Below are 20,430 nucleotides of genomic sequence, written 5' to 3' on the forward strand. Positions count from 1 at the left end.
ATAAAGTGTAAAGCCCGGCTATAGGAACTATAGCCCGGCTGCTTAATATTTTATCGCTTCGTATAGCCCGGCCGTATGATTTTCTCCGCATTCTACAGCCAGCTATATGATTTTCTGTAGCCTTCTTTAGCCGGCTATAAGAATTCTTATGGTATTTTGAAACGCAGCTCTTATCGCCAATTTTTACCAGGGTAAGTTGGCAACTCTCATTATAAATACTCTATTTAAATCCATTGACTACGTCAGTCGTCAATTCTAAGTGCAACAGGCTGCCTCGCCTAGAATTGGACGTATTTCTATCAAACGGAACTATGTGCATTAGGACATGAGCCCTGAGGCCCATTAGATTATATGCATAACAGGGCTCACGTCTCAATGCACATAGTTCCGTTTGATAGAAATACGTCCAATTGATTGTTGAACATACATTTAAATGGAGAAGTACTAAGATTGCCAACTTGCAAGAATCACTAGTGTACCCTAATATGGTTTACATTGTGTTTAAGGAAGGTTTAGAAAAATCATTAACACAGCATCATGAAAAGGACGATTTTTATCCATCCGGAGTAAAATTCAACAGTGAAACTTTGAGAAGAGATCCTCGCAAGGGAGAACAATGATTTCCCACTTCGAAACATTTGGAACACAGAAGAAATTTTTTGCTGGTCTTGCAAATTTTAAGGTAGATTTGTTCCTCCCTTAAGTCCTGTCGAAATCGTAGATTTTTTCGTCTGTATTTTTAATTTTTTGCTGTGATAAATCATTTTAATCCCTTGCAAAGGTCTATTTACAAAGTTATACCGCTGAAATTTACCAGAGATTTGCAAAAATGGACCGCGTTATGCAGAAAGGAACTAAGCCACATCAGCTATTGCCAGATTTAATTGGGCAATTTGGTTTTTTCACTGGGAAAAAGCACATTGGATCTTGAGTCCAGACTATTGAAAACATTGCCAAGAAAAAGGACTCTTGATTCAATCAGATTTAAGCTTAAATCGAAAGGAAATCCGCTCAAATTAAGAGGCTTGGTTCTTGATTTAAGCTTAAATCTGATTGAATCATGAGTCCTTTTTCTTGTCAATGTTTTCAAGAGTCTGGACTCTAGATCCAATGTGTTTTTTTCCCCCGGTGTTACACGAAAACAGTTGTGCGGATTTTCGTGCAAAGAGGTGTGTGAAAAAACGGCCAAAAATGCCTCAAGGCATTTTCGAATTTTGATCACTTGGGGTGATACAGTAGCTTCCGAGACGCCCAAAACACGTCGCCGTTTTGCTTAGAAGCGCCGGGTTGCGGACGTTGCCATTTTTTAAAGTGGAAACCTTTAAAAATTCATATCTCCGCCGCATCTCAACCGATTTAAATGAACTTTTTTTTAAAATGTTCCTCTTAAATAGAGCTTTCTAGTGATGTATAGTTTCTTGGGGTTTACTTGGCTTTAAGTGGCACTTATGCGGTTTTAGCAGTTTTTGACAGACACAAAAATTTAGTTTTTATTTTGCCACGATCGTGGAATCGACGGAATCTAAACAAAAACCAGTTTAAATGAAAGTTCAGATTCTCACCTTTCTAACGAGCACAAGATCATTCCGGGGAAACGTTTAGTTCCCGAGATATGACCGCTCAAAGTTGGTCACATGCACTTTTGCGCAATGTGAATGCGTGTTATCACTATGTCATTCGCGAACTAGGGGTCCCTTACGTTCAATTTACGTTGAAATAATTACACTGAGCAGTAAGGTGTACAACACGAGCTGTATTTTCACCTTCGGCTGCCGATGTGCGACGTTGCCATTTTTTGAAGTGAAAACTCTTAAAGATGCATAACTCCGCTGCATTTCAACCGATTTCAATGAACTTTTTTTTAAAATGTTCCTCTTAAATAGATTTATCTAATGGCATTTAGGTTTCTGGATTTTATTTAACTTGGGGAGGCACTTAGGTCGTTTATATGGTTCTTTGCAGAGATTTTTCATACAAAAAATAGTGTTGCTATTTTATTTTTTTTTCTCGGCGGATTGTGGGAGGGTGTAAAAATGGCAAAATTTAAAAGAAAGAACTTTTAAAAAAAGGGATACTTTTAATCACTATTCTTACGTGTACAAATATTGAAAGCGACGCTCTCATTGTACAGGAGAAGGTGGTGTTGCTAATTTACCAAGATTTTTATATTATACTTTAAGCGATGGTGATCTTCCGATCTAGTTTGAATGTTAAAAAAAATCGGGGGAAATACAGACCCCCTCCTGAAAAAAAAGAAAAAAAAATAGCAACACTATTTTTTGTATGAAAAATCTCTGCAAAGAACCATATAAACGACCTAAGTGCCTCCCCAAGTTAAATAAAATCCAGAAACCTAAATGCCATTAGATAAATCTATTTAAGAGGAACATTTTAAAAAAAAGTTCATTTAAATCGGTTGAGATGCGGCGGAGATATGAATTTTTAAAGGTTTCCACTTTAAAAAATGGCAACGTCGCAACCCGGCGCTTCTAAGCAAAACGGCGACGTGTTTTGGGCGTCTCGGAAGCTACTGTATCACCCCAAGTGATCAAAATTCGAAAATGCCTTGAGGCATTTTTGGCCGTTTTTTCACACACCTCTTTCAGTGAATAATCTGCATAGTACGAAGCGAATTCCTTAAAAGTTTCAAAAGAATCTGTACCAGCATTCTCTTGTGAAAAATTAAATTTCTCAGTTAAATTTTGCAACATCTGATGTGGCTTGGCTCCTTTCTGCTGAACGTGGTCCAAATGTCCCCAGTAAAGTAAGTATATAGGTACTCCCTAAACCTCCAGTGGCGCGGCGTGGCGTGCTTTGCGATATATCGCTGTTCTGCCATTTAAACCTATGGTAAAGAATCGGTTACCAAGGTGTTCGCTGCGAACGCCCTGATTATCGATCCTTTTCCATATGTTTAAATGACATAACAATCGATGAATCGCAAAGCACTCCACGCCACTGTAAACCTCCCTCTTTTACCATGCAAATCGTATGGGATCTCCCGAGGAAAGGAATCGTTTAAGGAACGACTACGAGCACAGCCCTAAATCCCGAGGATAATATCCGGGTCCCGCAGACAATGCGTGGAGCGAGAATGGACCACTAGACAAGGTGCGAATTTAAGCAATCTGATACGTGGTCTGTCCGGAAAGTATCAGGACTTTTTAGATTTTGAGAAATCGAGCTTACCCATGACATTGTGGCTTTAATCTCCTTCGAAGTACTCTCCGTAAGACACAATGCACTTGTTCCAGCGATTTTTGAGCTGTTCAAATCAGTCCAAAAAGCACTCCTTTGGGATGTCCTTCAGCGCTCTCGTCGTATTCTCTTTTGTGTCATTGATGGAGTCAAATCGAGTCCCTTTCATTGGAGATTTCAGCTTTGGGAACAGCCAGAAATCGCAAGGAGCTAAGTCTGGACTGTATGAAGGATGTGGAACCAGAGGAATACCGTGCTTTGCCAAAAACTGTTGCACAAGACAGGAGGAATGAGCCGGAGCGTTGGCACAAATTTCGCTGCCACTCTACGGAGCCCGAGTTTTTCAGTTAAAATTTCCGCAACGACGGTCTTCGGGATATTTAGCTGCTTTTCCAGTTCCCGCATGGTTAACCGACTGTCTTGGGCAATAGCTTCCCGAACTTTTTCCACATTATCGGGAGAATTCGTCGATGAAGGTCTCCCGGACCGCGGATCACTAGCGACTGTTTCACGACCCGATTTAAAGCGATTATACCACTCATAAATATTGCTCTTGCTCATAGAATCAGTGCCAAAAGCTTTCCGAATCATTTCCATGGTCTCCTTGGCAGTTTTTTCTAGATTAAAGTAAAATTTAATACAAATTCTCTGATCTTCACGCTCGGTCATTTCACGAAAGAAAAAAAACGCGACGATAGCACTTGACACACACACTTTGATCAGTTGATTGCAATCGACTGATTAAAGTGTGAAAGCCCGATTGTGTGGCTGCATTGGAGAGGACATGGGCAAAGTCTAACCCAAGTTTCAGCTCATTACATGCATTACATTCCGAGATAATCAAAAAGTCCTGATACTTTCCGGACAGACCACGTACATGTTTCTTAACCCGAATTTCACGTAGAACACGATTAACGCAACGAATATTACTGAAACCAACTCGTGGCGAAGATATTAACGTTTTTACTTCACATTGGTTACGAGGAATTTGAACTGCCCGCTCACAAGAAACTCAAAGCTCTACTTGAGTCAAATCGTGCACTACAACGGTTTCAGCTATCTTCTCAATCGAGCAATGTTCATTTCCCACCATTTGTTGTTCAAACTATAAGCAATTTGCCATAGGTGAGCCAAAGCGTCAAAATTGAGGTTGCCAGATTTTAATATAGCAGAGACTGTCATGATAACGTTTAGCGCGCGATGTGAATCACGTAGAGCGTTGAGTTTTCGTGAGCGGGTGGTTTGAATTTACGCATCAAGAATCATTAAATATCTTCGCAAGGAGTTAATTTCGGTAATTTTCGTTGTGCGCGCCGTGTTTTACGTGAAAGTTTGTTTAAGAAACATGTATCAGAATGCTGAAATTCGTACCCTGTCTAGTGGTCTATTGCGGAAGGTCAGCGGCGATATTTCGGGGCGGGAGTCCCGGCTCCCGGGATAGGGACCCCGCAACCCTTCCGCACCCTCGCTTAACGCCGCCGCACAGTGCACAGGGTTAATAGGGGGAGTCGGACAAAACCTGGAAACTTTGAAAGCTTATATTTTCGAAATTATACAACTTTTTTGGATGGCGTTATTCGGCGGTACGGTACCCTGCTCTGGAAACAAAACACATTCGATCAAGAGTCCAGACTCTTGAAAACATCGACACGTAAAAGGACTCTTGATTCAATCAGATTCAAACTTAAATCAAGAACCAAGCCTCTTAATCTGAGTGGATTTCCTTTTGATTTAAGCTTAAATCTGATTGAATCAAGAGTATTTTTTCTTGTCAATGTATTCATGAGTCTGGACTCTAGATCCAATGTGTTTTTTTCCAGTGCAGCAGGAAAAATCGGAATAGAATCAAAAGCCCGTTCCCCGGCACGTCTATACGACCTAAAATGGACGTATTTCATGTATTTTCGCGTATATTCATAAGAAATGAACTTGAGTCCTGCGATCCATAAGAATATATGCATAACACACTTGGAAAAAAACACATTGGATCTAGAGTCGACACTCTTGAAAACATTGACAAGAAAAAATACTCTTGATTCAATCAGATTTAAGCTTAAATCAAAAGGAAATCCACTCAGATTAAGAGGCTTGGTTCTTGATTTAAGCTTAAATCTGATTGAATCAAGAGTATTTTTTCTTGTCGATGTTTTTAAGGGTCTGGACTCTAGATCCAATGTGTTTTTTTTTTTTTCAGTGCTTGTCCTTCAAGCTTTTCATTTGGACCGAGTTTATCAGAAAGGCATAAACCCACATTTTGGAAGAAATTGAGTTATGTGTGGTATCCAGACTCTTGAAAACATTGACAAGAAATAATACTGTTGATTCAATCGGATTTTTGCTTGGATCAAAACGAAATCCACTTAAATTAAGAGGCTTGGCTCTTGATTTAAGCTAGATTCTGATTGAATCAAGAGTACTTTTTCTTGTCGATGTTTTTAAGAGTTTGGACTCTGGATCCAATGTGTTTTTTTTTTCCAGTGCACTTCGATATTTTTTTAACAATTTAATTGTTAAATCAGCAATCCATTTTTTCCGCGTACCACCCCCTTTCTCGCTTGAAACCCCTCACTTTCACCAATAAGATCGCACCATTCTCTTTGTCTATCGCTCTGTCGATGGCTTTCAACAACGAGCCCGCTGTGCGACGGGGAGGGATCCGCGGTGGGCGGGGAAGGGGAACCGTGAAAACCAAGCGGCCGAAAGTAGGGCGCTGAGGCAAAGGCAGTGCCGGGCGCCCTTCGCCCTCCGCGCGGGGCGGGAGGGGTCGGCGGGGGTGGTGGCGCGGAGCCAAAAGTCGCGGGCCCTCCCGAGCCGCCCCGGAAACCCCCGAGCAGACGGCGAAAGTGGGACAAGCGCCCCCCTCCCCCCCCGCGCACGACAACCCCGCCAGCATGCTCCCAGAAGCGGGAAATTTGAATTCGTGCGCTTCGGCGGATTCGGTAAATTGTTCTGCAGGCGCTCAGCTGTTACTGGTGCTTATTAGAGTCCCTTTATACTGAGAGTCAAGACAATGTGAATCCATTTCTGATTGGTTCCCGTATTTTAGGCCTTCACGGTGTCACAAACGGGAATTAAGATTACATTTTCACCGATTGCAAAGACTATAATCTGGAATGGACCAGGGAATTACGGGTTCGGCAAGGAACAAACGGAATGAGAGGAGGAACGGAGAAAGGCATTTGAGAATGGGCCGATCAAAGATTACGAAAAACGTTCGATTTGCGTAATCTTTATTCCCGTTTGTGACTCCATGTTGAGGATGGTGGAGACAGTCAAGACAACACCCCCTCCATGAGGGGATGTTGTCTTGACTCTCAGTATAAAGGGACTCTAGGGCTCACAAGGTACGACCCTAGTAGCATTGGCTATCGTAAAAAAGTTTGAAAACTCGCAGGTTTCAAGGATGAACGAACTGCTAGATTATTCGAGCAGCGGGCTCAATTTTTGTGCGGAAACCAAGTAATTTCATTGAAAAATTGTTCGTCGATCCTCTCGATCCTGGTAAAAATTTTGATGATTTGTTCGATTTTCAAAATGACATCGAATCAACTCGGATCCTTCTTACGAGTCAATTTTGACTATAATTTGGTTCATTTGAATTTTGGCTCTAATGGCTCCAGTTGACTCTAAAAATACACGATTAATATTGAAACAATTGACTCGTAAATTGATTTTTGAAGTTGTTAAGTACAACATTTTTGTTAGTAGTCGTATGTAGCTCTTGTGTTACTTTGGTAATCTTTAATTCTTTGGATGATACAAATATTTTAACTCCGCTGATGTGCGGGAAGTATCTCGCCTTTTGAAGGCATTTTTTAATTTGCGGTTGGAAATTCATATAGTGGTCCCTGTTACTTTAGGAATGTCCAGTTCTTCGGGTGATACAAATATTTTAACTCTGCGGATGTGCGTGAAGTATCTCGCGTTTTGAAGGCATTTTTTAATTTGCGGTTGGAAATTCACATAGTAGTCCCTGTTACTTCAGGAATGTCCAGTTCTTTGGATGATACAAATATTTTAACTCCGCGGATGTGCGTGAAGTCTCTCGACTTTTTGAAGGCATTTTTGTGATTTTATGTTTTCATAATTCGCGGTTGGGAACGCACATGTAACTCTTGATACGCCAAGAGAATACCAGAGCCCTCATATGATTTTAAATAGTATCATCATTGTAGAGCTCTGCAGGCTGATTATTGAAATTGATAGACAAAGCGAGAGACAAAGAAGACAAAGCAAAAATGGAGTGATCATGTATGTGGAAGCGTTTAGTTTCAATGAACAAAGTAGGTGTAAGAAAGAAAATAGACTAACTTACGGCAACCCACGAGAGACTCTACTGCTAGTCCACCATTTTCCTCATTAGTCCATAACAACCACCTGTTTCAACCAATAGGATCGCCTCTTTTTCCCATTGTCTTCCTCGTGGATTGTTTTGTCTAATCAATTTCAATAATTAGCCTTTTGGTCCAATTTTTGTACGATCTTCAGTAAGGAAAAACGAATTCTCCCATCAATACCATTCCCATCGTCATTAACCGTTCAAAGATACTATATTTCTCTTTGAACAATTAAAATCCCGGAGAAGAAGTTCACTTCCAGTGAGGACAAAGAACAGTGCTCTGTGGGAGCGTAATTAGAAAGATTACTTGAACTACCCGACAGCTCCTGAAGGGATACGAGAATTCAGGGTATCGCGAGTTGAGATAGTCTATGCACAGTCCTTGCTACTAAAAGCTCCACGTAATGGCTCCATCTGATGGGAAAAAGTTGGCTTTCAGCCCAGTATAACCATCCGCCGCTACAGATGGTTCGTCGGAACGAATATCAAAAGATTGGGCGTCATTAGAAGAGGTCGTTACGATACTAACTTATTCTAATGATTTTTTTTAATTGAATGGAGGTAATCAATATACACGGGAATAATGGATTGCTGATTTAACAATTTAATTGTTGAAAAATATATCCGGAATGCTTCAAATGTACAATTTATAAAAGTGGAAAGCTTTAACCAAGGGGGTCGTTAAATTACCATTTTTTATTGTAAAATCTACATTGAAGCATATCGGACATAACAAAATTGTTAAATCAGCAATTTCATTTTTTCTGTAAAGATTTCGACCCTTTGATGCGTTTTGACAACCTTTTTCAATAGGTTTGTTGTTGCTATAGGAAAGGATGTTGAGAAAAAAGCTCTTGCCTCTCGCAGTAAAAAACCAATATTTCAGAAATTGACAGAGCAGGAAAACATGACAACTGATATTTATTTATTATTTTTATTTATATATTTATTTATTTATTAATTTGTTCATTCATTCATTCATTTGTTCATTTATTTTATGTATAAAAAAAAACATTAATGACTCGCAAGGTACACTGGAAAAAAAAAACACATTTGGATCTAGAGTCCAGACTCTTAAAAACATTGACAAGAAAAAATACTCTTGATTCAATCGGATTTTTGCTTAAATCAAGAACCAAGCCTCTTAATTTGAGCGAATTTCCTTTCGATCAAGCTTAATCTGATTAAATCAAGAGTATTTTTTCTCGTCGATGTTTTAAGAGTCTGGATTCTAGATCCAATGTGTTTTTTTTTCCAGTGCGTACAAAACACACAAAATTCATATTTTGCTCTAATCCAGAATCAGGATGCTTTAATTTTTACAGATTTAGTTATTGATGAAGATCGTATTAAAAATTTACAGACGGAAAATAAAACAAATAAAATGGTAGAAGTGAAGACTAGACAAACAGCAACGATATCAAGGGCGAAATATTCGAACAGTGTCGTATCAGCGGTGGAGGGCCTCAAGTGATCAGCTCCGCCGTGTCTTGCAACGTGTTCCACCCAAAAAGTCGCTTTGTCCAAAGCTACCGAGCTGAAATCTCGCGATATCGCAGAATATCTTCTCATGTTCTCCAAAATGCTGGAATCAAATCGAATTACACCGTTGATTACACGCAATGCCGAAAAAACGCGTAAAATGCGCCTAAAAATGTCCTAAAATTGGTCAAAAATTTCCATTTTGTAAAATAAGTTCCCACGTGGCAAATTTCACTGTTTAAAATTATCTCCATGAGGTTCTCGCTCAGCTGTGCAATTGTGTTGAATATTCAAGGTAGTTTTTGGTGAAGTCTTTAATGCCTCCTTTTTGTTTGAAAGTAGATACTTTTTCTACGCATTTGCTGTAGTTCAACTGTTAGTGCAGAGTTGGCTGTTTTCCGTTTAATTTATAAAATATTCCAAGGAAAAACCAACCAAATTTTCGCTAACGGTTTGAAAAAGACAAATACATCATTACAGGGCCGGACAGGGGCACCCCCTAGGTGGCCACATGGGCCGCGGCCCATGGCGGCAAATTTAGGGGGCGGCGAATGTTGTAATTTTTTCAAAAGTAGATATCAAGAAAAATATCTGATTAAAAAAAAAATTACAAACGAGAAAAGGCAAAAAAATCTCTCATTTCCTGAGGGTTGAAGTATAGTAATTTCTAATTGGTTCGTCTTTCGGTGATACAAGAGACATCACCTTTCATTAGTCAAGTTGAGAGAGAAACCAAACTCGCAATTTGGCCTGGAGCGGCGCGGCGCAGAGAGTTATGATGACGAGGACTTGAGATGGAAAGGAGAAGTTCTCGGCGCGGCGGTCGGCATGTAACACGTATTAGCGCCTACAAGACTCCATGAATACTTCACGCATTGTGTCAAACGTAGTGCGGTCGGCAGCGGTTGGCGTGAAACTCATAGTGCCTACGAGACTGCATGGATACTTCACGCATTGCGCCAAACACAGTGCGGTTGGCGCGGTGGCGGTAATTAAAATCATTAAACCACATTCATGTTTATTCTTTCATAATTTTTTCGTTATCTCTTCCTAAAAATGAAAGGCCTCCTCCACACAGAGATATTTTTACGGAACTTAATTTTTGCGCAAAGTTCTGTGAACTTTTGCTGTTGACAGGGCTTTCACAAAAAATGTGCCCAACAAGAGTAAACGCGTCTTATGCACCCCTCCTCCTCCGGCACGTTCACTTGATGGTTTGTATCGATGTTTCAAAACGAATGAGAAGGAGCGGTAAAAAACAGGCGGCCCATGGACGGCAAGTATGTAAATCTGGCCCTGCATCATTAAAGTTAAGGCATTAATGGACGAAATCAGAAAGAAACCCAACCTAGGACCCTGAACACTGCCTTTAGGCCAATTTTATCCCTCCAAACTGTGGTAAGCTGTCGCAGTTTGATTATTTTTCATCATAAGTGTGACCGGTGACCCTTTGTCTAACTTCATCATTTATATACATGTCATTTGGACTTTTGGTCAAGAATAAAAAATGAGTGACGATTGGACTACATTTTGCATTATCAGGAACTACAATTTCTGATTCATTCATGAAATCGCACCTATCTGCGCAGCGAAACTAAATGGCACATACGTCGTTTTCAACATGAGCCAGAAAGTATAGTTCCCAATTGCAAAATGCGATTCATTTAAGGCTCTGAGTATTTTTGAATTTCTTACCTCTTTTCGTACAACACGCTCTCAATGACAGACTTAACTTTATCGAAGGAGTGAAGTTCTTTCGGTAGTAATCTCGCTCCAATTTTGGCATCCACCATTCTCGAAACCTGGAAACGTTGATCGCCATACCACGGTATCCCCACCACGGGAACCCCAAAATGCACCGCCTCTTGAAAACTCTGGAGACCACCTTGGGTGATGAAGACCCTTACTTTAGGATGCGCTGTTAGACATAATGATGTATGAAAATATGAATGATGATCATGAAAAGATACTTCAAACTTTTTAAAAAAAGATAAACCATATCGAATCATGAAAGGGTATACCTATAGCGCAATCAGGGCAAGCGGCATTTTTATGCTCCCGAAGAGAATGCACTCGAAGTAGAAAATCTTAAGCGAGGCGAGTTCTTTAGCAGGGATAAATACCCGCAAATACTTGTTCAGTAACAACACATGCTAACAGTATTTCCTTGAACCGCGACTGTTGGTCACGTATTTGTAAGCATTTCAATGACCTCTTTCGTCTATCAAAGCCTCTGAATTTCTAAAACAATATAGTGCAAATGACCAAAATCCAGTGGATTTAACTCTTAAAATGTTTAGACAGAGTTGGTGATTTTCTCATGCGCGTGAAATTCTCATCACAGAGGGGAAAAGCTCATTCGAGCATGATATTCCTTCGTACAGTAATGCTGTTTTGAGGAAAACTAGTCATAACCTAGTCTCTTCAAATAGTATTTCTCCATGGAGGAATATCATGCTCAAATTAGCTTTTTCCTTCTGTAATGATAGTTTCACGCGTATGGCAAAATCACCAACTCTGTCTAACCGATCTGTATGTGACACACCGCAATCAGTTTATCTAAAAAAGTCCTGAAAATTTGAAAACTCTTCCCTTGCTAATGTTATTCTCGTTTTTTTTTACTTTGCAGTAGCTCTGAACAAATTTTTCCACAGATATGGAATTCACTTAATTCGAATACACAATAGTGCAGCTTTTGAATCAAATGTCAAAAGTATGCCCTGAACTCATGTGTATTTTGTATCACAGTAGATCTTTTTTCAGTAGAGTTTGAGATTATTGTAGGAATATGTGACGTACCTAGAACACTCTCTTGAGGTAACCATTTCCTCGTCAAAATATTGTCTGCAAGGTTCGGAGTACCTTCAGGTTCATCTTTCCATAGAACTCGATATCCAGAAGGCAGCTCTTTAAAGAACCTCAATAAATTGGCCCGAGCTATCTCGGGCAAAGATTTACTTTTGATATTACTTCCAAGACTGAAATAGATGACGCCTCTTTCCGCACCATCCAACCAGTCTTGTAAATCCTGAAATCATGTTTACATAATGTAACCCGGGTGGATTAAATTATATTTGAAGCAACATCCTCTTTTCATGAATGTCTTCGTTACCAACAATACCTAAATTCGCCTTAGATCCAATAAAAATGTCAGCACTTAAAGTGCACCAATGAATCGGTTAAACGAGTCATTGATCTTTGCGTAAAACTTAGCTTTGAAAAAAAACCTTTTCTATTTATTTGATCATATTCTAAACACTAATGACTATCCGACGGATTTCTTGAGCTATTTCATCGTAAATTTATTTTTGATAGGTATCCCCACACAGAAAGCTGAGCGTTTCCAGAATTTTTCATCATGAGTTTTTCTTATCTGTAATGTGTTGATCAGAAATCGGACCATCGGTCAAGAAATCGCTCATCATGACACTGCATGTCGATGGCCGAAGTGCGGAACCACGTATCTCCATTGCGGAGTAACGTAACATTAACGTAACGTAACATTAACATAACGTAACATTAACGTAATGTTAGCTTGTTTATCAAGCCGTGATGGCTTGAGATGTATACACAATATGCTGCTAATGTAACCGGAAAATCAAGGAATTTTTCAAGAAATTACGTTGACCAGTCTTTCAAAGGAAAATCGAAGGATGACAGAAAGTGCTCTACGTCGCAAACGGAGGTACGTGCTTTTGAACGTTAGCCGTCGATATCTTGATAAATATAGAAACGAAATTTGTCAGGATAACCAAAGAAATCCATCCAAGAAATGTGAGGGTTTTTGATAAGAAAGTGTTCGACACATATTCCATCTGTGAAATCATAATCTTTACAAGGCTCAATTTTTCAAACTTCCCCCTCTGCCAAGAAAATCCCCCCAACTTCATTCGACACATCTGTTGTGTATGAAATCGTACTAAGAGCAATTATTTAGAAGACTCAATTTCTCACCCCCCCCCCCTCTGAAGCCAGGAAAGTCCCCAAATCCTCATTTTGAGCTGGGGGGTGTCCCAAAGATTCTCCTTAGTGAGCTGTCCTTCAGTGTCCCCCAGGCAGACCTCCCTCGCCGTCACGGGCGGATCCAGCGAATTGGCAACATTGTTTTTTCTCCATTTGAACCTATGGAAATGTATCGATTCTTGAAGAGGCCAGGTGCTTTAACAAGAATCGATTATTTAACATAGGTTTAAATGGAGGAAATCCTGTGTTGCCAAATTGCTGGATCCGCCCCTGTTCGCCGTACTACTTTATCCTCTGGCTCTCTCAGAAAAAGTTCCTAGTTTCGCACATCTGTATAATGCATGAAGTTCATACCTTAGGTAGCTTTTGAGGGGTTTTAAGGTGCAAGGGCCCAACCTCAATAACATTAGGACCCAGTAGTCTCGGGTAGTAATACATCGAGTTCGAAGTAGACAGGTGAAGACTCAAATTTTTCCAACAGCCATCGACTAGGTCCTCATATTCAGGACCGTAAGTGTCTCTGGAAAATTCTCGTGCGACATTTTTCACCGTATCGATGAAGACCTTCGTCAGGTATGTTTCAGAAAACCAATTCTCTAGCCTTTGCCACAAGTTCATTTTGTTCGTGTAGTCATTGACCAAAGACGGGGTGAAGGAAAGATGCGGTATGCTGCCAAGACTTCCTTCTGTGTAAGAATCCATGTTGTATGTTGACATCGATATGATTGGTGCGTATCCCGTGAGGTTCCGTACGACAGGACATGCGTAAGCGACGCAAGTGACGTCTAAAATGACGACGTCAAAGGATATTTTCTCAGATTGCACACGCCTAAAATAAGAAAGATAGACACATAGACGGATTGGTATCGAGATAAGCAAAATTACATGGATCGCATTTATCAAAAACGTACCAGCGCGATGACAGTGTTGTAAAAATGTGGCTTCTTCAAAATTATCTAAAAAAACTTTCAGAATAGCGAACAGTTTTTGCTCCCAACCAAACAATATTTAATTTTAAAGGATAATAATTGTATACATTTTAATACTTTACATATCTTAAGTATTTTTCAAAGAAAGAAAGAAGTTGTACGATTTTGAAAACACTGTAATCGCGCTGGTTCCTATTTGCTAAATACGATCCATATATCTTCAGTCTTAATGGAAGACTCATTAAATTTTCTCACCACTAAATAAAATATATTAAAAATATTCCGTTTAGGTTAAACTTTCGGCAACTTTTGAATGTTCATACGGCATCTTCCTTCACACGATAGCCTTGAGGTATCTCCGATGCGGGCGCATAAAAATTCGGAGTATGTCTATTAGGCCGAGTTTGTCGTCACGACTCAAGTTTGAAAAATTGAAACCGACCGCAAATTTTAAGATGATTTAAAGCGATATTCCAGAATCAATCAGAATTCAATGAGATCCAAACAGGGAATCGATCTGCTGTTATGATCCTCGGTTATTAGTCAAATATATAGGAGTATTTAAGATCACACGATGTTACACTAACCGCTGAAACTTAATGAAAGCTTCACTGAGGAATTGCTCTCTCGAAATGATCGCCAACGGCTTGAAAAGGTCCATAAGTTTCCAATTCGACTTTTCCTCTTGAAGATAAACCACGTCGTCTTTCTTCTCATCGGAGTAATACTTATACAAAAACGAAACGTCCACAAAAGTGTAGTTAGGATTCTGCTCCAGCCCCTGTAAAGTAATAAATTGAAATAAAAAGATAGAGAACGCATACAATTTAATTGGAAAATCAATGTTCTGTAAGAGCAACATCTCAATATTTCCCCTCAGATTTCAGCATCTCGGGAAATCATGCATTATTGATGCTTTATAATGTGACTGCTTTTGGAAAAACAGACCTCATCGTGTGACAAATATTTTTCAATATGATAATGCGGCAAGAATAGTTGGATAATAACGAAGGCAAATATTCTCTTTTTATCACCGGCCAATGAAACAGGGGCCTCACTCTACGGAGAAAATTTTTTAAGAAGAGTTATCTTTGTCAAACTATAGGAAATAACTCGGTTTTGAATGTATCCTGTCAAATACATTTTAATCAGTTGTTTGTTAAACCGTCTGTCTCGTACCTTGAACTATAGGCATTATAATTTAGAATAATATTTCATTAAAGCTACGTTTTTGAATTCAGAACTTCAAATTGTCATGACCCCAGTTTTGTTTGATATTTTTTGGCATTTTTTGCCCCAAAATTTCCAAAGAAAAGTATTCTATTTATTGCTATCAATTACGAGATTTAAAGTTTCTGTGGATTGAGATTACTTTTTCTGCCGTGATCTATTATATTTGATGTGCATCCTACAATTTTTTCTTGAACTTTGACAGAGGTGAAAGTATGGTGGAAAACTTACAGGTACAGCGTTTGTGCTGACAACAAAAAGCTCATGTCCTCTTTCAGCCAACTTTTTGGTTAAAGCCATGATCGCGCGTTGGCGACTAAATGACGGTGCCGGGTACAGAATGAGTATTTTGAAACCGTCACTGATGTGAAAGATGAAAAAGCAGCAACAAAAAATGGAGCGTAAATCCATTTTTGGGCGCTATTCAAGAGAGTCGAGTCCTAGAAACATAGTTTTGAGATCGATAATGAAAAATGAATCACTACTAGATAATAACTTACACGCTACAATATATCTCCTCTCATTTTAACTTAAAGCTTCCTGGATTTTAATAAAATAGATATTAATGTATGTTTCAATTTTTTATTATTTTTTATTTTGAATATTTTCAAAATTTGTGAAGAAATTTTAGTGTCTTTATTGACAACGTAATTACTTCAGCATATTTACCCGTCGATGCTTATAAATTATGTCTACTTTGCTTCCTATAATAATTGTTGTTCAGTCGTTATATCAACACGAGATAAAGTGTATGAGTAAAGTCGATCTAAAATCGACGGTACTTAATTTCTTATTTCTAAAACTTGAGAAATAATGCATTCAAACCTACGAAGATCAACTTGTCTTTAGTATTGATTTTGAAGGAAAAGCTATTCTCATGTTACACTGTTTAAACAATTTCGTTGCATTATATGCAGAAGTCGAGGACAATTCATGTTAATCTTATTTACCGATAATTGTATGTCTCAAACTTTAAAGTTTACTCACTTACGGTGCACAAGTTACGAATTGTTTAGTCGTTAATTTTTCACCACTGAAATTAAGACCCTTTACTTAGAGTGCTATTAGGATTTACTATCGCTTGAAGCTTTAACTTAATGAAATTGTTTCTTCATATTCTGCCGATAAATACTAGTAAAAACCGACGCTGTTTCTTTCTGTAAAAAATTTTTAAAGAAACGCACTTTATCCCTAGCACAGACTTTAAACTTTTAAACTGTGTTAGAGGAAATGTTTTGTACGCTCTGAAGATAGCAAACGGTTCTGTTTTTCATGCAACTGCAACATTTTTCTCGACAGTTTGAACGAAAGCGAAAAATAAATAATCATCACGCATTAGTTACAATTGTACTGGCTCAATTTTTATCATGTCGAGCGCTTATGATTAGTGATATATGTTACGTCATTGACCTTGGCATTGCTCTTATCACAAATTTCATTGGATCTCAAAAAGAAAGTAATTCCGCATTGATTAAAAATATTGGCGTTCAACAAAATCTCCATCCCAAAAGAAAAGAGTTGCTGAAGAACGACATTGGACCGCATTCACAAGTGTTCCTTAAATTGATTCGCACCTTTAGCTAGCCCTATATATTGTACTTTAGGATCAAAGGGACCTTTAAAATATCATCATTCATACCTGGAAGGACACTTTTTACGAGTTTTGAGTAAAATCCAACTAAATAACTATGTAAATAGACCTTTACGAGGGATTATGATGATTTGCCTCTACAAAAAAATTTAAAACACCAAAGAAGAAATACTGCGACTTTAAAATTTTAAGGTACGTTCATGCCTACCTCCAATTCTGTAATAATCATAGAATTTTGTATTGATATTTTTGGCGCGTATACGTAGTATACCGCCTTTGCGATCGTTTCGAACCCTGCTCGATACAATAACCGAGTCCCTTAGTTCCTTACCGAAAAGTGACTACCGCGAACTTCTGAGATTTTCCAAAGCGTGTAAAAAGTTTATTTATCCATCAATAATTTTGATTTAAAGTTGTTTCTTATTCTGGGGGTCGCTAGTTTATGTACAGTGAATACCAAGAGTCTACGTTACTTGGTTTTTTTAAAAAAAGCCTAAGAATGCGACGCGCTGATTTAAAATATGCATATATAAGCAGAATCAAGTGAACTGATTCGAGGATGGCTGAGCAGGTCGGCACTCTCGGAATGAGAATTTAACTCCTCCGTTTTGTTCAAAACGTTGCTTTGACAGATCTGTAACGTCGGTTATACTTTTCAAAAGTTGGTACTCGTGCTCTGATAGTGCAATCTGTGTAAGTGCAATCTGTGATGAGCCTCGAGACTCATTAGACCATTTGCTAAACGTGGCTCATACAGGAATCCACTTAGCCCTCTCTTCTTCACGCTCCTGATCACTGCGTCGGCGTCTCGACGAACAATTAGCTAATGACGGTCGCCAAGCAAGGCCGGGATCCTCAGCCCCTCGCCCAATTACTTACGCTTCATTAACCATTTCACCGTCACGCTAGGATTCGTCCAATTTTCAAAAAAAATTATTTCGCGAGTTTTTAGCAATTTTTTCCTTAGTCTCCGTTAAAACACGAATTAAAAGAGGTCTCATTCATAAAAATCGGCCAAATAGAAGGGAAGTTACAGTATTCGAAATCCGAAGAAATCAACAAAACTTCTCCAAACAAAAAATAAAATGAAGGGGGAAAAAAGAAATGTATAAATTACAATTTAATATGATTGACCTCAGAATGTGATAAGCAATTCAATTATAAAAAGGAGAAAAAATTGAGTGAAATCACAAAAAATTAGCCTCTTGCAAGGGGCTTTCTTGTATGAGTTTTGACCTGAAGACAAGTAAATCCTGTTATATTATTAAAACGAAATTGACTCCATAGTTTAATGCCTTAGTTTCTTGAATACGATTATTTTAAGCACTCGAAAATTTATACCAGCAATTTTACCCATGGGGTGATTTCCTGAGAGCTGATAATATCACGAATTTCTCATAGAGCCCTTCAAAAATGGCTTGCTTTTTGGGCAGCCGATTCGGCCATCAAACCGGGGTTTAAATGAAAGCTGATAATAACACAAAGCTCTGAGAAAAATTTTGAGATGAGTATAGGAACGGTTCGTAAATTACGAGGAGAGGCGGGCATTCTGTTCAGCATATCGATACATAAGTATTTTCACACGTAGAATTTAATTTTCACGTCAGGGAGTCCACATATTTTGATTTTTTCCATTTTATACGGAAAAGAGCCTTGCACAACAAGGGCTAAAATTCGCCCGTTTTCGGGCCCTCGAAATTGGGGTCGGTGTGAGGTATTTTTTCATCTATAGGGTGACCCTTTACACATAATAAAATTTCAGATTGAGTATACGCACCGTTTTTGAAATATGGGGGGGCAAAGTCCCCGATTTTTACTCATATTTGCAGGTATTTTATAGTCGAACTTCGGCTGCTACAAGGTACCGGATGTAGATATTGAAGCGCGGTTTGCGGTGATTTGTCAAGCTATTTCTGGATTATTTTTTCACATCTTTTACAAACCCGCAAATGGTTTTTCGGGGGGGGGGAGCTTTATTCATACTATCATGACCGTTCGTATACGTCTTACTGGCATTAATTGCTTCGTTCTCGACTCCTCTCCACGCCGTAATCATGATGGTATTTTCTGTTAGGAATCTTTCTTCTTCTTTATATTTGACCAATTCTAATGTTGTCTCCCCCTTTCTCCCTTTTTAACCCCCCCCCCCCCCAATTCTAAACACTCCCTCTCAAGTGTATATTCCTGTGCGGCAGATATGAAGGTGTTATTTGTGGGGAATTATTTTCTGTCTTTATGGTTGATAAACTTTGACCCCACCTATTTCCTCCTTCCCCCCTTTACCCCTGTTTCACCCCCCCCCCATTTCCACCGTACCTTACTCGAAGTTGTCTGCTCCCTCTGCAGCAGAAATGAGGATGTTTCCGGTAACTATTATACTCTCACAAAAAAAAGTATTCAAGCATGTAAAAAAGAGAAAAGAGGGAGGGGCAGTGGAAAGAGGGAATAAGGTAGGAAATATGAACTAGTGAGGGGGGATGGGAAAGAGAAAAAAGGGTGGGGGGTGTCTCCCTTGTATTGAGTTTAAAAAAGTAAAAAATTCTTCGCTGGAAACATCCTCATTTCTGCTGCGGAGGGAGCAGACAACTTCGAGTAAGGTACGGTGGAAATTGGGGGGGGGGGGTGAAACAGGGGTAAAGGGGGGAAGGAGGAAATAGGTGGGGTCAAAGTTTATGAACCATAAAGACAGAAAAATAATTCCCCACAAATAACACCTTCATATCTGCCGCACAGGAATATACACTTGAGAGGGAGTGTTTAGAATTGGGGGGGGGGGAGGTTAAAAAGGGAGAAAGGGGGAGACAACATTAGAATTGGTCAAATATAAAGAAGAAGAAAGATTCCTAACAGAAAATACCATCATGATTACGGCGTGGAGAGGAGTCGAGAACGAAGCAATTAATGCCAGTAAGACGTATACGAACGGTCATGATAGTATGAATAAAGCTCCCCCCCCCCCCCCCGGAAAACCATTTGCGGGTTTGTAAAAGATGTGAAAAAATAATCCAGAAATAGCTTGACAAATCACCGCAAACCGCGCTTCAATATCTACATCCGGTACCTTGTAGCAGCCGAAGTTCGACTATAAAATACCTGCAAATATGAGTAAAAATCGGGGACTTTGCCCCCCCATATCTCAAAAACGGTGCGTATACTCAATCTGAAATTTTATTATGTGTAAAGGGTCACCCTATAGATGAAAAAAAACCTCACACCGACCCCAATTTCGAGGGCCCAAAAACGGGCGAATTTGTGCATGGCTCTTTATGGTTTTTCGGGATTGAAATTACTTACAATTGTTTCATGAAAAATGAATGCACCCAAAATGACTATAGCATTTTGACTTTCACATACGTGCACTCACTGAATTGATTGGTAAATTCAAAGAGTGGGTACATCGACCTGGTATATCAAGTTTCTGCGATTTTTTACGGCAAATCGGTAGATTTTCGGGATGTGGATTGCTTACTTTCAATTCATGAATGAATAAATCATGGACATGGTTGAGCTTCTTTGCATGAAAAGACGTTTAAAATAACAAAATCAAGACATATTTAATACAATTGCATTTATATCGAGTCAATTTCTTTTCAATAATATAACGGGATTTATAATACCGGTGATTTGGGTATTTTAGCCCCAAAATACCTTTAAATCGACTTTATCTTCTAGGAGTTCGACAGAATTTTTCCTTTCTT

The 20,430-nt window shown here is 39.1% G+C and overlaps 2 protein-coding genes across 10 annotated transcripts in view; one reads left to right on the forward strand and one right to left on the reverse strand.

Annotated features, from left to right (window-relative positions):
- The window catches only part of Cadps (calcium-dependent secretion activator 1), a 259,032-nt gene that overhangs the window by 31,645 nt on the left and 206,957 nt on the right, over positions 1 to 20,430 (forward strand). The gene's annotated exons all lie outside the window — the stretch shown is intronic.
- LOC109030357 (UDP-glucosyltransferase 2) lies at positions 8,567 to 16,487 on the reverse strand. 2 transcript variants are annotated; one of them, XM_072304024.1, is made up of 7 exons: positions 16,129 to 16,487; positions 15,373 to 15,581; positions 14,499 to 14,692; positions 13,337 to 13,811; positions 11,819 to 12,047; positions 10,715 to 10,937; positions 8,567 to 9,122 (listed from the first exon to the last, which is right to left on the reverse strand). In XM_072304024.1, exons 2-7 carry the CDS (start codon positions 15,550 to 15,552, stop codon positions 8,840 to 8,842), a joined length of 1,584 nt encoding a protein of 527 aa, XP_072160125.1. In that variant the 5' UTR covers positions 15,553 to 15,581; positions 16,129 to 16,487; the 3' UTR covers positions 8,567 to 8,839. The 2 variants fall into 2 exon arrangements, with proteins under 2 accessions (XP_072160125.1, XP_018896827.2); XM_019041282.2 differs by having other exon boundaries at positions 8,568 to 9,122; positions 16,133 to 16,487.

This window comes from Bemisia tabaci, chromosome 9 (assembly GCF_918797505.1).
Source record: "Bemisia tabaci chromosome 9, PGI_BMITA_v3".
NCBI lineage: Eukaryota > Metazoa > Arthropoda > Insecta > Hemiptera > Aleyrodidae > Bemisia > Bemisia tabaci.

Bases quoted from the DNA above. Each gene is read 5' to 3' on its own strand.
- LOC109030357 (XM_072304024.1), bottom strand. From the start codon at position 15,552: ATGGATTTACGCTCCATTTTTTGTTGCTGCTTTTTCATCTTTCACATC. The intron at 13,812-14,498 runs GTTAGTGTAACA...TTCTTATTTTAG, and splicing joins GCTTTCATTAAGTTTCAGCG to GCGTGTGCAATCTGAGAAAA. The intron at 10,938-11,818 runs GTACGTCACATA...TATGTCTAACAG, and splicing joins ACCTCAAGAGAGTGTTCTAG to CGCATCCTAAAGTAAGGGTC.